The 16,041-nt window shown below is 37.6% G+C and overlaps 1 protein-coding gene across 1 annotated transcript in view; it reads right to left on the reverse strand.

The window, feature by feature from the left end:
* Window positions 1-14,345, reverse strand: part of LOC107702411 (adhesion G protein-coupled receptor L3-like) — a 77,026-nt gene extending 62,681 nt beyond the window's left edge. The window contains exons 1-3 of the mRNA XM_016504737.1: window positions 14,209-14,345; window positions 10,638-10,851; window positions 4,599-4,708 (exon numbers count right to left, since the gene is read on the reverse strand). Of these exons, the coding sequence (XP_016360223.1) occupies window positions 4,599-4,708; window positions 10,638-10,851; window positions 14,209-14,326 (442 nt within the window). The 5' untranslated portion in view covers window positions 14,327-14,345. The remainder of the gene's footprint in view (window positions 1-4,598; window positions 4,709-10,637; window positions 10,852-14,208) is intronic.
* Between the last annotated feature and the right edge of the window lie 1,696 nt (window positions 14,346-16,041).

Raw genomic sequence — 16,041 nt, forward strand, 5'->3', positions numbered from 1 at the left:
CAACTAGTATTTTTGCAATTCCGTTTGTGACGCTAGTAATGTAAAAATTTGTATATTTCTATCTTTGCATACATTTATATTTACATACACTTTTAATTTGGAGTCTTCTATACTTGTTTCTTTTTATATACTTTTCATCTTCATCTTTATTTCTCTAATTACATTTACATTTCTTTCTTTATTTTAAATATTACGCAACTAACAGTGGAAGACCAAAATAATTTCATTGTACTCGTGCAATGACAATAAGAGCTTGACTTGTTTTAAAAATTACAATCTAGACAGTTGCAACAATTTATGTTCCTTTGTGTATGTGTCTGTGTGTGTTCTTCTCTATGAAATATGCATGAGGATGAACTGTTAATGCATCACTCAATAAATAAGCCGCCACACAAGAGAGAAACTGTGTGAGTGTGTGAATGAGGTTCCAGGAGATCTGATTTAGAAGTAATTATGTCTCCCACACGCACACTTAGTCGAGTTTCAGTCACATTGTAAAAGGATCAATAACAGATAGTCATTGGCTGTCAGTGATAATGAATAAAAAAGTGCCTGAACAGACAGGATGCGTCGAGACCTGCTGGGAGGTTACGATTTCCTCTACTAGTACCCTATCCGTCACAACTAACCGACAGGCTGATGTGGGTGATGTAACATAGGTTTCTGCTGTATGTTTACCAGAGTCATTTCTAAAGTTACGATGAAACTGAGGTAGTGACATTTTTTGATCTGTAGTGTGACAAAGCGGATTATCGAAAAAGAAAAAAAATGTATGTCAGGGACATGGTTCCATCCACCGTTTGTTGATTGGATGGAGGCATATCTCAATGCGAGCTTGCAGCCAATTGTAAGTGAGGGGCGGGGTTTAAGCGGACTAAATGATTGGAGAGGTCCAACATACGCCACCAGAAAGAAATATCTCATTTCCCTGGAAGATTGACATTTTGATGAAAGAATTAGGAAAAGAAGAAGAAATTAAATGTAAATTATGTACAGAAAGATCGATAACATGTATTTAGAAAACAGATTTCTGAACAGAAACAGAACTGCAAAAATATTGATTGTTTTCAAACAGGTTTCCAAAACACTCCCAGTCTGTCATTGGTCAGTCAAACAGATATCCCCGCCCCAAATTCACGCTATTGGTTGAGCCAATGTTGCTATGCTGGGCTGGCAGAGAAGCTCAAACAAACAGAGCAATGTTAAGAGAGACAGGGTACGTCCATCTTCACATACTTCTGCACTACTGAATGCCATTTTGTATGATTAGTGTGAGTAGTGCAAAAACAACGAGATGTAGTGCACTACGAGGGAAAGGACTAAACACACTAAAGCTAACAGTATTATATCATGCCCATTTAAAATGTGCACACTGTTAAGTACATCATTTGGGATGTAACTGCAGTGCAGTGTTTTAGGAATCAACCTACAAATGGTTAAAGGGCAGTTCACACCAAAGGCGATAACTATAACTAAAACTATACAGTTTTAATAATCTTTCGAATTCTATGAGAAAGAACTACAGCGAGCGCTTATAATAAACACGAAAATTAGTGGGGTTCAATGTTGTTTTGGACCCCACTGACTTACTTTGTATGAATAAACAGTTGAAACACTATTTAGACTATCTTCTTTTGAATTCCACAGAAAAAAAGCAGTATGGTTTTGGAAAGACACGAGGCGAGTAAATGATGACAGACTTTTCATTTTTGGGTGGACTATCCCTTTAACATAAATAAGACGACTTACAGAGACACAAGATTCTTAGACTGTAATTTAAAACTACTTTATTCCTTCCGTAAAGACAGTAGTTAATCACACAGATCTAAGGAGCAGGTACTGAGTGTCTACATGAGGTGAAGGTTTTTGAGTGTGTAGGTAAAACAGACGTCCCATATTGAGGCCAAAGCAGAAAGGTTGACTGGAGTTCTGCCAACTCCTCCATCACAGGGGAGAAGAGAAAGCCAGAAAAACCTCAAGAAAACATTTGGAGCATGTTCCCAAGGGTTTCTAAGACTGAAGTAATTAAATTACCTGCCTGTGTGTGTGAGACTGTTTGTGTGCGTGTCCGTATGTATGATGGACCTCCCCACTAATTAGTAGGCCTGTGGAAAAAATGTTTTAGGCTTTTTGCTTGACCAGATGGTCACAAACACACATGTATGCACTTATGAGCACTCACACACACTTCACGACCTTTATGTGCAGGACGATTTATGGTCAAAAGGTCAAAAAGAACTGTGTGTGCATCCTGCCTGTGTGTCCTTAGAGTCATTTAGCTCTGTGCTAGTGTCTCGGCTATTCCACCCATTTGTGAATCAGTATGTGAGTGTGAGTGTGTGTGTGTGTAGGTGAGACAAAGTGTAAGTGTATTCAGGCTTTTCCTGCTGCCAGTGCCGCAGTCATACGATACTGATTTATCGTCACCGTTGCCATGGCCACCCCAGATTGGAACACCAACCCCACAGAAACCGTGAGAACTTGAAACCACATCGCTCTGCCCTCAGATGATTGACAGGCTGAGTCATGGCATGGGACGAGGCCGGACAGCGGCGGATAAATGCAACAGAAGTTCATTCATATGTACTGTATTTTGCTGTCAAGTACAAGTTCATATTTGGTGACAGATCTGAGGTGCCAGGTAGCAATCACTGCAGTGCTAAACTGTTAGGAAAGTACAAAAGTTTCTAATCAAGTTGAGATGGAAAATTGACAGTGGCACAGTGAATAAAAACATGAACTAATGGAGTCATTATTATGGTCTTGAGGCTCTTTGTTATGGAAGGTGGACGGCGCCAAAAGTCTTTAAATGGAACTTGTGAAATTTGACTGTCAACATGCACTGTTTGTTCGCATTAATGCGACAATGAAATTGCTGTATTTGAGACTATATTTGCATATGCAACACGATGGTACATTGGTATATACGTAATCAAACATCAGACGTCGTTTATTCATGAAGGATGTCATAATGGTACCCTGCATGTATGCAAACATCAGATGTTATATTTGTTCATGAGGGATAAGGCATCAGTATGTTGTGTGTGATGTCAGACTTATGTCCTTTTTAATTGTTTATTCAATGTTCTTTCTCAGGTAGAAAAGTTTTAATTTACATTGTGATATTAATTTATTTACTCCAGCACAGTAGATATCAGTAAAGCAATGATGCTATAAACTAAAGAAAATATTAATATGTGGGTAAATCTAGATGTAAATTTAGATCTGCTTAAAAAATACTTCATGTTCGAACACAGCCAGAATGGGCACGTGCTAAGAGACATGTTCAAATTCATTGTCTTAACATGGTAAAACTATGCGCCTTTACACGTACTGAAGAAAATAAGGCACTTACAAAGTACAGAGGGCCAGGCAAAAAAAGAATGAAGTACAGCCACACATCCTAAACATTATATGTGTTGGCATGTGAATTGTGTACTGGCCATCTGGCTAAAGTTATATCCAATATTTCAACCTGCTTGTCATGAAGACTTAACCTCAGTAAAGCCAGTAAACCTGCTAAATATCACACTGTATGTGCAATGATACCAGAAAGGGACATGACGTAACTATCTGTAAAGCAATGTTTACAGGAATCACAACGGAATTACATCATAAGGCACAACTTTTCATCCCAGGAAAGTATTTCCACCTCAAAAAGAACAATTTAAATAATAAACAGACTTTTATTGAATAATTAATGTAGAAAATGCAATCTTCACATTCCAAGTGATTCTAAATCCGCAATTTCTGCTATTTAAAAAAAAAAAGAGAGGGGCAAAGAGAAATCATTTCTGAGGTATTCAAACATATTGCGACAAATGTTGTAGATAGAAATTTGACATGGAAACATTTTTTGAAACAACCTGAGGCTCCTGGTCTTTTTACAGTTTTCACCCATTTTTTCACCCACCAGATAGAAAATATTTTTTAAAAGAAAGTTTTTGTTTTCAATACAAGTGGCATACTGACAGTTACCAAAAATTCCATTCTGACTTGAAAAAAGAAAAAATCTTGGTTACAGCGAGGAACTTACAGTACAATGGAAGTGAATGTGATCAATTTGTTAAAAGTATGTTAAAATACTCACTTACGCCACAAGGCATAAATAATGTTTTATCCAATTTTAAAACTTCCTTAACTTTCATAAAAACCCTAAAACAACCATAAAAAAATGATAAAAATAACTTTATAGGGCAAATAATACACACAAGATGAATTAATGCAGGTGTTTTCATTAAATTATAAGCTTTACATTTCTGCTTGTAAATCTTCAAAAAAAATTGGCCCCTTTTACTTCCATTGTAGGTGCCTCACTGTAACCTTGAGGACAAATCCAAATTATGTTTTGTGGTAATCAACACTATGCCACAAATGCTGTCAATTGTATTAACTTGTATTAAACCCAGAATATTCCTTTAAGTCTGATGCATTCATAGATCTCTTAGAAGTAATAGCACACCTTTTCTCAACAAGCCGCACGGTTTGAGAAATAATTCATGTCTATAGCCTGTAACACAAAGCAATAAGTTATGCACCAAAGTTTAATACTTAAAGTTAGAGATTTGTTCAAATCCCTAAGTATGAGAAATACTTACTGTATGGCACACATTCGTACTGAACCTCAAGGTATTTGTACGTTCCAGGACACGGGTCAGGAAAAACATCAGGGCCAGCAATGACCGCACACTGAGTTCGGTTGTTACACCTGAGAGACAAAAGAGAGAACGATATATATATATGCAGACAGATAGAGCAAGGCTATTTGTTCAGTTCAGTCAATATCAATCTGACATTAGGCATATGAACCGTATGTACTCGTTCAATATGTACGATAAAAGTTAAATGAGCCCTAAAATACCATTTTCATCAAATGAAAGAAAAAATACACTTTTACTCAACAATCTCAATGAAGCTGAAAGACTCAAAATGTGGGCTCCCCAAAGAGCCCAGGAACACATGCTGTTGTTCAAATGTAATTCATATGTAGGTCGTATGTACATGTAGGGCTGAAAATACAGAGCAGAACGAATTCAGGCACAAAAAAAGCAGCGCAAAAGACAGTTTTGACATATCCTGCTTGGCAGGAACACATGCACACACATACGGATGACCACCACATGACATATCTGTCATATTTCATGATTATTACACCTTATAGAAATACGAATGGACACACACACACAAAACACAACTGACACATGTACAAACACACACAAGAATCTTAAAGCGCCGTTATATCTCCCTCAATGAATAACCATGGAAACCTTCCAGTCCAACCCCACGGGGCACTTAAAATACACACACAAACACACTTTTTAAGTTTCCAAGCTTAGCTTCAGAAAATCATTATACGACGGACTCAAGTGTGTGTGCATGTTTTGCATCTTACTTTTCAAACTGTCAGACAGTGGAATATTGTATAGGATTGGTATCTTGGCATTTGTGTATAAGTATAGATGCAGGTATGTTAAGTGTGTGTGTGTGTGTGTGTGTGTGTGTGTGCGCGCGCATTTTTGTGATTTATGAGGACACAAATTTGTATAATGACATGGGTATGACCAGGGCCGCATTAACCATTGGGCTAGGCGAGGCTGAAGCCTCGGGGCCCAGACAAGGAGGGGGCCCGTGATTGGCTGTGGAGTAGATTGACTGGTCATTGGTAGTGCTGATTGCCAAAGCCCCGCCCCTCACGTATTAGCGCTATTATTTAGTAGAGCTTTTCCCTATATTCCATGCATTACCTTTAGAGATTAAAACGTCACGTTTGAATTTGGTTTACCAATCAAACTAATTGCTGTGCTGAGTGAGTGTGACAGTCATACTCCCAGAGTGCTGTGGGGCATCTCTGGTTTCCGGGGCGACAGCTCTTGTGTGGCAGTGTGCAACACTCAGATATGACCTAAATTAGGAGGAGAGGAGCGAAGAGGAGATTCTTTTGTCTTTTTCTTTAAAGGTAAGATTTGCATGCACAAAACACCCATTATAAATCTTGTGTGTTTAAGATTTGTGTTCACAGTTGTTGATCAGACAGGCTGTAGTGAGGAGATGACTGAATGAACTGGGGCAGTGCATGTCAAATGAATATATCAGCATCATCCAGATGTACAGAGACCTTGAAAAACATCACCTGACTGAGATATCCGAAGGTTTCTAACAGTATGTGTGTGAATAATTGCAAACACACAGGATATCATTTTTAGTAATCATTTGATGACATGGGTCCTATAAGGTCGGGTATTTTTTATAGTTATGAGCGTGCTTGTAGCTCAACAATGGAGTATGATGCTAGCAATGCCAAGATGATGGACTTGATTGTTGTCACTGACAGCAATAAATATATATCTGTGATCAATTCAAAAACCATCTGCTTTGAGAAAGAATTCCACATTGTCCCACTTTGAATCAATCATTGAATAAAGATGTAAAATGTCAATGACAGAAAGATAAAATAGACTTAAAAACCAATGAAAAGGTTTGACGACACATGCAGTTTTCTTTCCAGTGTTTACAAATGATGAAACGGTGAGTTGGGAACATACTGAAGGGTTTGTTCCTTTTGAAAACAGTCAGGAGTTTTTAGTTTACGTCACAGCTTGGCAAAACCACAAATCCCGTTCCCTCACAATCAATAGAAGTTGGGAAGGGAAATCTCTAATCAATAAATAAATAAGCATGAGCAGCACACCAACGAATATGAATGAACTTGCATTGAATTTGCTACAGTACATGCTTTTGCTAGTTTTATTTATTAGAAATTTGTAAATGTACATGCATATACTGAAATATACTGAATATAATATATATATATATATATATATATATATATATACTGAAAGTATACTTTTATTGACGTATAAATGACTCTAATTTTGATTTAATTGGTGATTAAGGGCAAATACCACAATGTTCTGGTCATATTCGACTCTAAATTAAAAAGAAATAATAAGAAATTAGATATTATATAAGACAACAGATATATTATATGCAACATTATATTTATTTAATTAATGACATTATTGGCATGACAATTAAGCACATTCACCACCAACTTCACTTTCTGTAATGTGAAAAAATGCCATTTTATTACAGTAATACTGCAATTAAACACCTTGTGTATTTACAGAATGATGTTTTTATTAAAATCAGCCTATATTACGTACAAATTCAATACAAATACTACTGTGATGTACTGTATACTTACAATTGTACTTTACAAATATACTTGGCAATTCAAAAAAATCAAAATAAAATTTTTTTTTATTTTTTTTTGCATTACAGTAATAAGAATTGTCTTTTTCACACTGCAGAATTGGGAATGAATATGATATTGGATGACATTTTTAACAAAAGCAACACTATTTCCACATGCAATGTAACATGATCAATAATTTGAGAAACTCAAATCTCCTGACCAATCACAGGCTCTCTCGCCGTTTTCATTTCTGGAATAACTGTTTAGCATGCAGCATGTGAAATCAGTTCTATTCACTCTGCTCTGAATTGCATCAGACCTGCTAGTTGAAATTTCTTTGTGTAATATATTATGTCTGCCAATAGATCTTGGATAAGGGGCTCCCAAACAATCACCTTCCAATTAGCTCCCCTCATTGATTAGAGCATTAGCCTGCCATGGCACACACACACGCACTCCGTGAATACATTAGCCCAAACTGAGTGAGATGTAAAGGTCAGACAAAATGAGAGAGAGCGAGTGACAGAGAGAGAGAGAGCGAGAGCGGGAGATGAGGTGGAGAATGATAAATGATGTGTGATTCCAGCCACAGCTTCTATAAAAAGCAGCCGAGCAAGACCTAGAAGAGAGAAAAAAGGCAAAATCTTTTTCTTGTCTTCCGTTTCATGGAACGTTTCCTAATTCCTCTATGGGAATTACACACCGCTACAATCTGAGCACATTAGCAGTTCAGAGTTATAGAAACTGAAAAATCTATCTCTCATGTGTTGATGAAAGTGGCCTGCCAGCGTGTAAACATCTAAATCGAGTCTCACAAGAGAATGTGAGCAGGTATATGTGCGTGTGTGTATGAAAGAGAACTCATAAATGGACATTTCCTCCACATTGACTCTGGGCCATGGTCTATGGCATTGCTAATTGGATCTTACAGTCTGGTCTACCCTGAGGCCGTGTGTGTGTGTGTGTGTGTGTGTGTGTGTGTGTGTGTGTGTGTGTGTGTGTGTGTGTGTGTGTGTGCGCGTGTGTGTGTGGCAGGGGGTATAACAGGCAACCTCAGGGCAGGATATGGTGCTCTCTCGTTTAAACGTTTCCACTGATTACACACACACACACACACACACTGGGAGTCATTCTGAATGAAGAAAAACCTGTATAATCAAATCTGTCCAGTTCAAAATTAAAAACATACAGTAGAAGCCAGCACTTTTATGAATCTTTTATGAGAGCGAGACATGCCGTTACGCCGCATGACACATCCGTTCATGGTTGGCGATTATTCTCACGCATAGTCCATTTCCCTACATCTTTCTTCTTGCGCCATGGGGTGCCAGGTTGTCGTCGCCAGTCAAAGTCAAGGTCAGAGAGATAGCAGGCTGTGCTCTCGACATTAGCCAGAACCGAAATGATAATGTTTCTTGTGATGATGCAGAAGCTAATGGGGTTTTGTTCTGCGTGGGTTCTGTTTTTCTCCATAGCTCGGCTTCATCTGTACAGTTTGGAGGCAAAGAATTAATTTGTCCTGCCAAACAACTCTGAAAAACGCAAACAGGATGGCTAATATGTTTGGGCTGTTATGTAATGTGGACAATCTCAAATGACTATATCTGATTAATTCCACACGCTGTGTAAAAAAAAAGCGCTGCACAAATATACGCTTGCATTGTTCTGCAACACCTGTTTTTGAAGCACAATGTCTTTTCCCTGTTTTTTTATTACGCTCTTATGTGCTAATTATGCCTACAAATCAAAGTGTTGACAGTTTCGTGCTCAACTGAAACCTAACACACAGGCCACGTACACACTGCAAAGTTTTGGGAGTGACAACCACATTTAAATGTGGCAATACATACTCTAAATTATTATTCCATGTGTGTACGGAATGCAGGATTCACTCTAAGTTGCAACAGTTGACATGGTGATAACTCAATAGCAGCATTACCGCCAGGGCCGTTTCTAGGCATAGGCGAGCTAGGCGGTCGCCTAGGGCGCCACCAGCTGAAGGGGCGCCAATGAGCGCACGTACTGGCACTTTTAGCAGGAATTATATATATATATATAATTTGGGGGGAGGGCAATAGGGATTTTGCCTAGGGCGTCAAATTGGCTAGAAACGGCCCTGATTACCGCATTACCAACTAGCTGCTGAGTTTGGGTCTGTACACACTACTCTGATTTAATGAAACTGCGACTGTCACTGCCTGAATGTTTCAGCTGTGCATTTGGTTGTAAAATATGGTCATTTTGAAAAGGTTCATTGTAAAGTAAATATTAAGCATTCTGTCAGACACATGCTACTATGTGCTAAATTAAATTAATATTTTATTTTTAATATAAAATAAATACTTTATATTTAATATTCTAAAATATTGTTTGAATATTCCAAACATATGTGACGAGATTCTCAAAATCCTATGGCCAGTATTATTTTAGTATTTTTATATAATATTACAGTATTTCTTAAAATGTTGAATTAGCTTTCATTTTTATTTTAGTTTAAGTTTGAGTAATTTTGTTATGTGCTTTTGTCATTTTTTTTTATATTTGTTTAATTTAATCTGTTTAAAGTTTTTCATGATTTTAGCATTTTCAACATTAAAATTTTTTTTTTTCAGTTAGTTGCCAGTACAAGTTTTTTTAAGTTTCATTTTTTATCTAATATTTATAATTTAGCTTTATTTAAATAAAAAAAAAAGAATAGTTTATCTTTTAGTTAACAATAACAAGACTTATATGTTATGGCCTCCTATCATTCATATTCAATAGCCAACAATATGATTATTTTCTAAAAATAGAACAAATTACATAAAACAGTTTCTTTGTGCTTGAGAAATCTTATTAAGCATGAATAAACTAATTATGTAAAGAATGTTGAGAGTAGATCCTGTCTCCGTTGAAAACTTAAACGCTATAATTTCCTCTTCATCGTGTCAGTTAATGTTAAATAATATAAAACAATATTATTTACCTCCCTATTCTTTTAAAATAAATAAACAGTGTGATGGCAGGAATCAAAATTCACAGGCACAGTTAAATTCAATTAAATTAAATCCTGTGTTCATATAAATGTGACTGATCCAGTGTGAATCTGCAAACCAGTACACAGTTTATCACAGCACAATTGTGTGTGTAATCCATGTTCTTCTGTATTTTTTTTAGATATTTTAAATAAAATTTAATTGGAATTTGTTTCTATGACTGGCTACATGCACATAAAAATGCACATAATTTTTTTTAAATATTGCATGAAAACATTTTTATTACAGTAGGTTTATAATTTCACCAGATGTTGCAGACACAAATGGTTCTTCTTAATGGATTGACTCATTTAGCTGTAGTGTGTACCTAGCCATACACTGACACATACACACACACAAAGACACACACATTAATACAACCTGTGAGACAACAATAGAGCACAAAGCATGTGAATGTATCTCTCTACCTGAGGCTCATAATCTTGTAGGCATCAGGCAGATAGCAGCGAGTGTTCTCCATTTGAGCAGGGTCCGAGTCACAGATCTTGTCATCTGTGCGCCCATAATTGGCGCTCTCGATCATAATGACATCGGTGCCCGGGCAGCGCAGTTCGATCGGATAACCCTCACACGACAGCTCTCGACGCACCACAGCCATCGGCACTGGAGCACGACTTAAAACTGCGAAGAGAGAGAGAGAGAGAAATATATTACATTGAACAAACTATGAAACAAATTTCAACATAAACACAATGTTCTTCATCTTTCATTCACACGCTCTCTCTCTCTCTCAAACATAAAATAATCCGCTTTTGGATTGTGTTAGAGAGAGACGGCATGTAGAAAAAGGAATGGTTATTGTGAGTAAAACTATTCTTCATTATACAATAGAAAGATCTCATATCTGCATCCAAAAGTCACATCTATCAAGTTATCATGCCCTCGGTAATAACCTTTCTTTAAATCACACACACACACACAGACACTTAAATCAAAAATTACATTCTTTACCGCCACCCTTTTCCTGTTACCGTAGCAACACACTCCTTTCCCGCATGACATATAGCCATAGACAAACACCAACACAATAAACTGCATTCTAATGCGTGCACAGACACAGACAGAGACACTCACGCACACTCGCTCTTATGAAATTAATCTCAGGGATGTGAATGACACTTGACTGTGTGCATGAGTTAATTTCATATTCTGCTGCTGCCTCTGATTAGCATACGTACTGACAGCAGAGATGCTAGGACTGGGCGATGTGGCCAAAAATATTATGACAATATTTTTTTCCATATCATATGATGTCAATATTTAACACAATATTCATTTACCATTAATGGGGATTGGGGAAGGAAATGCTTTCCACATGTTTGTTAGGCCTTGAGAATGAATGTAAAGATAATGTTTATTTTAATTTAATTTCATGAAATATCTTTTATTTTCTCCTAAATTTTGTTTTCCTTTTTTTTTTTATTCTGTTTTATGATTCAATACAATCATAACTAATTTACAACAAAACATTGCATTTTTATTTTTTGTCAAATTAGATGCTGCACAACAGCACTGTATAACTGTATAAATGAATGGAAAAAAAATACCTTGGTTGCATGATATTCCTTAAAGGGGTCATGAACTGAGAAATCAAAATTCTGTTGATCTTTTGACATACAAGATGTCATTGTACTATAAAAACATCCTGCAAGTTTCAGAACTCAAAACTTTCCCGTTAGTCTAAAAACATCTTATATTGAAGCCAGTCTGCCATAACGACAGCTTGTGGAATTGTGAACTGACTGGTCAGTTCTATCTTAGCATTAGATCACGTCATGAACTGAACATTCTAAACACACCGGTGTGATCATATGCATCAAACGGGTTCATATTCACAAGGAAAGCATTAACGGAGACGTTTCATTTATAGGTTTCAGAAATGAACTCACAGGCAACACGAAATGAGGTGGCGGGTCGGTTTGGGCCCGCAGGCCTCAAACTTGACATCTGTGGTCTAACCGCAAGATATTCCTTAAAGGGGTCATGAACTGAGAAATCAAAATTCTGTTGATCTTTTGACATACAAGATGTCATTGTACTATAAAAACATCCTGCAAGTTTCAGAACTCAAAACTTGCTTTTTAGTTTAAAAACAGCTTATATTGAAGCCAATCTGCCAAAACGACAGGTTGTGGAATGTGCCACTTTATGACTTAATAGTGTGGCTAAGCCCCGCTTCCACAGAAGAAGATCAACGCCTGCTTCGACATCACTGCCTGTTTAGCTCCGCCCACCGATTCTACATCACTGCCTGTTTAGCTCCACCCACCGATTCACACATTTAGTGTAAATAACGAGAGGCAAATGCAGGTCTACACAGAAATCAAACTATAAAGATGCTCCGAAGACAATAAGACAAGTGTGAGTAACTGTGTTTATTATGTGGTCACTATTGCTTTGTCTGTTATTACAGATCGTATACTGAATATTTAACCTAAATCACAGCAGCATCCATCTGTGAAGGCTGTAGGCTGTCAAACAAACACAATTGTTAGTCAATCACAACAGTGGGCGTTTACTTCTGAGTCGACAATCCGCCACGTCTATTCAAACAGAGCGTTCTGATGAGGGGGTCAAAACAGGACAGAAAATAGCCTATTACTTATAAATTATGATGTTTTGATGTAAAACTTTTGATAACATTATAAGTGGACCTCAGAGAACAGCACAAAATGGCAGTTCATGACCCCTTTACAAATAATAATATTATTATTACTTGAGAATTATATTTAAGTATACAGTAGTAACATATTTCTGTTATAATTTCTTCAAGTGAAACCGGACTTCAGGTTGTCATGAAGGTCTTTCGGTTTTACTTTCAGTTCCAGTGTGTATTTGATGGTAGTTTTTCTCAGATGAAAGTCAAAATTGACTCTCAGAGCAGCTCTGGAGATGAAGTTCATGTGTTCATGTCCTCATGTATTGAGACAGACACAGAAACACCGTGAGCGTCATGTTTTGTTTGAGTTTGTGTGTCAGACGAAACCGCGCCATTCATTCACACAAGAGAGTTATTAGCAGCATGCACTGACTGGCTGCTGTCACTTTTATTTCTGCTGTTAGATTAATCCACGTCGAGTAAAAATGTCCAGAGCTTATCATTGTTATCCACATCAATTTTATCACAATCTCACAATGTGATATTGTTTATAGCCCAGCCCTAAGTGATGCCAAATCATCATCCAGTCAGGATCCAGTATTTAACCGTCGCCATCGCAATCATTTCCATTGAGATTTGACAACACACACACACACACACACACACACACACACAAGAGCCGTTCTGATTCTAAAAGGCCAGCAGAAATGACTGTGCATAAGTGTGTGGGCAGGGCTGACATATAGAACTGAAATGGCTTATGGGTATAATGTAGGTTATTGGTTTAAATAGGATCGAGTGCAGGCAGGAAGGCTGCTGTCGAGGTGGAACTGTGTTTTAGCGCCCTTGAGACTGGAGGAAGGTGAGTGCCAGAGAAAAGAGGCAATCGATGACAGTGAGAAAAAAGGAGAGCGGCTGAATGAATGTGTGCATTACAGAGATACAGGGAACATCGATGAGGCAGCGCTTGTGCTGAGCGTTGCCCTGATGTTTTTAAAACGTTCCCCCAATGGCCAATTCCCCAGTGTCCTCTGAGCTCAAACGTTATGCTAAAGGTCCAACTCGCGCACATGGGGTCACGCTAGCATGTGGCGCACACACACACACACAGCGTCTAGACGTCTGCATCTATGATTATTGATCTGTCAGATCCTCTTACATCTGCACTCTATCTCACGCACTTTTAACAGGTTCACACAATTTTTATAGTTATGGATAGGCCCATAAAATGGCTCGTTCACTGGAAAATAATCCAGCTATATTTCATATTTCACTATGGTGTTTGGCAAAAATGCAGCCATCGTGTGTGTGTGTGTGTGTGTGTGTGTGTGTGTGTGTGCGTGTGTGTGCGCGTGTGTGTGTGTGTGCGCGCCTCTTACCGAGCGTGACTGGTGTGAAGAGGGTGAAGAAGAAAAGTAGGCGTGTGGACCACATGACCGCTGATGACCCTGATGACCTCTGCACTGACTCGCTGAAGAAGCGTCTTACATTAGCCATGGAGTTCCTCTCTGATGCGAGTTCCTAAAGCAGGAAGGACACACACAGAGCAAGCAAAGAGAATGTTAATGTTACAGCTAAAGGTCACTTTTGTTGCACACAGTGTTACAATTAAAAAATAACCGGAAATCAAAAGTGACCCTGTTTATTTTAATAAATGTCACTGGTGTTCCCGTGCAAAAGATGCATCCTTGCACATTATTAAAAAAAAAAATATTTTTTATAATTGCTTATCAAATAGTAATAATGTTCTTCTTTCCAAACCAACTGAGAACATTCAGCACAGGACGTGTTCTTGTGCTCAAAGACAGCTAGATGGAGAGCAACAGAAGAAAACAGAATGCAAAGATCTCAAGCAGCGTCAAGTATTACCAACTTTTAACTTCATATGTGGCGCTCATGGTCCAAAAGACTTCTATTAGCATGTGTGCATAGTCCAACAATTAACAAAATACTACAGATAAACACAAAAGCACATTGTCTTGTGTTTGTACCTCTGACAAACTGCGGATTGTGGACCAGTGACGGGTTTATGTAATATATTCTGTGCGACCAGTGTTAAATGAGTTGTGAATGTTGTCATGTTGTCAATAACCATCAAATGTTAAACATAGAATATTTCTGAAATTAAGGAACATTTTTAAAAAACAAATCAGTTTTGCAGCTCAAAAAGCAGAGAAACTGATCCAGCTGAACCCAGATGTAATGATCACTCGTATCTCTTGACAGTCTAGCTGGTCTCTGAATCATGTTTGTGTAATGAAGTCGATGATGCTGAAAAACGAATCCATAATATTTAATAGAGATTATTGACTTGTGGGTGTTTGACCATGCAACCATTTAATCATCCGACAAAAAAAGAAAACGTGTGGGTGTTTCTTTAACTTTGGGCACTTTTAATGCGCCTAGAATTTAACTTTGTTTTTTAGAGATTAAAATTTTTTTTATGTCACACATGAAAATCATATTAAAAGTGCATATTAATATAAGATGTGTTGAAAATTACATTGTGTTAAAAATGTACTCTGTTGGACACATTACAAAAAAAATCGAGTGTTAAAAGTGTATTTTAGGGCAGTTTACTTTCTAAACGTCCACATATCCGAAGTGCCCATAGCAGTGCAATGTGTAACAGAGGCATGACAGCATAGGATATAAATCCTGTAACAATACTCTTGAGAATTGCGCAGCTAATGCCTCCTACAGCAGCTTAATGCATCTGTCCTCTTTCCCTCTCCCACACACACACACACACACAGAGATAGCTATATATGGCCTACCTTCTCTGAACATCTTTACCTTATTAAAAATAAAGCACTATACAGCCACTGTCTCATTAAACTTACATAAACACTCAACAATGCCACTCAGTCATTAGAAACACACAATCGCATACTCTGTCTTCCTCCGAATGCACATAAACACACACAAAGCTCTCTTTCTTTGTCTGAGTGATTGATGGCTGCTTAACTAAAGTGAACAGGAAATCCAGCTATATTTCATATTTCACTATGGTGTTTGGCAAAAATGCAGCCATCTATTAAAAGGCTTTGGAGTTGTTTTTGTTTCAAATGTCTCTACACCATATGTGCGCGAGCGCGTTTCTGCGTATGTGTGAATGTTTTGATCATAACGGATGTGCAGTGGTTGTGAAATTCAGTGATTGCTCATGAATCATTTATTGCTGCGAGAAGAGATGTCTCAATTAATAGTTT

Source organism: Sinocyclocheilus anshuiensis, unplaced genomic scaffold (genome assembly GCF_001515605.1).
Source record: "Sinocyclocheilus anshuiensis isolate Anshui unplaced genomic scaffold, SAMN03320099.WGS_v1.1 scaffold86, whole genome shotgun sequence".
In the NCBI taxonomy this organism is placed as follows: domain Eukaryota; kingdom Metazoa; phylum Chordata; class Actinopteri; order Cypriniformes; family Cyprinidae; genus Sinocyclocheilus; species Sinocyclocheilus anshuiensis.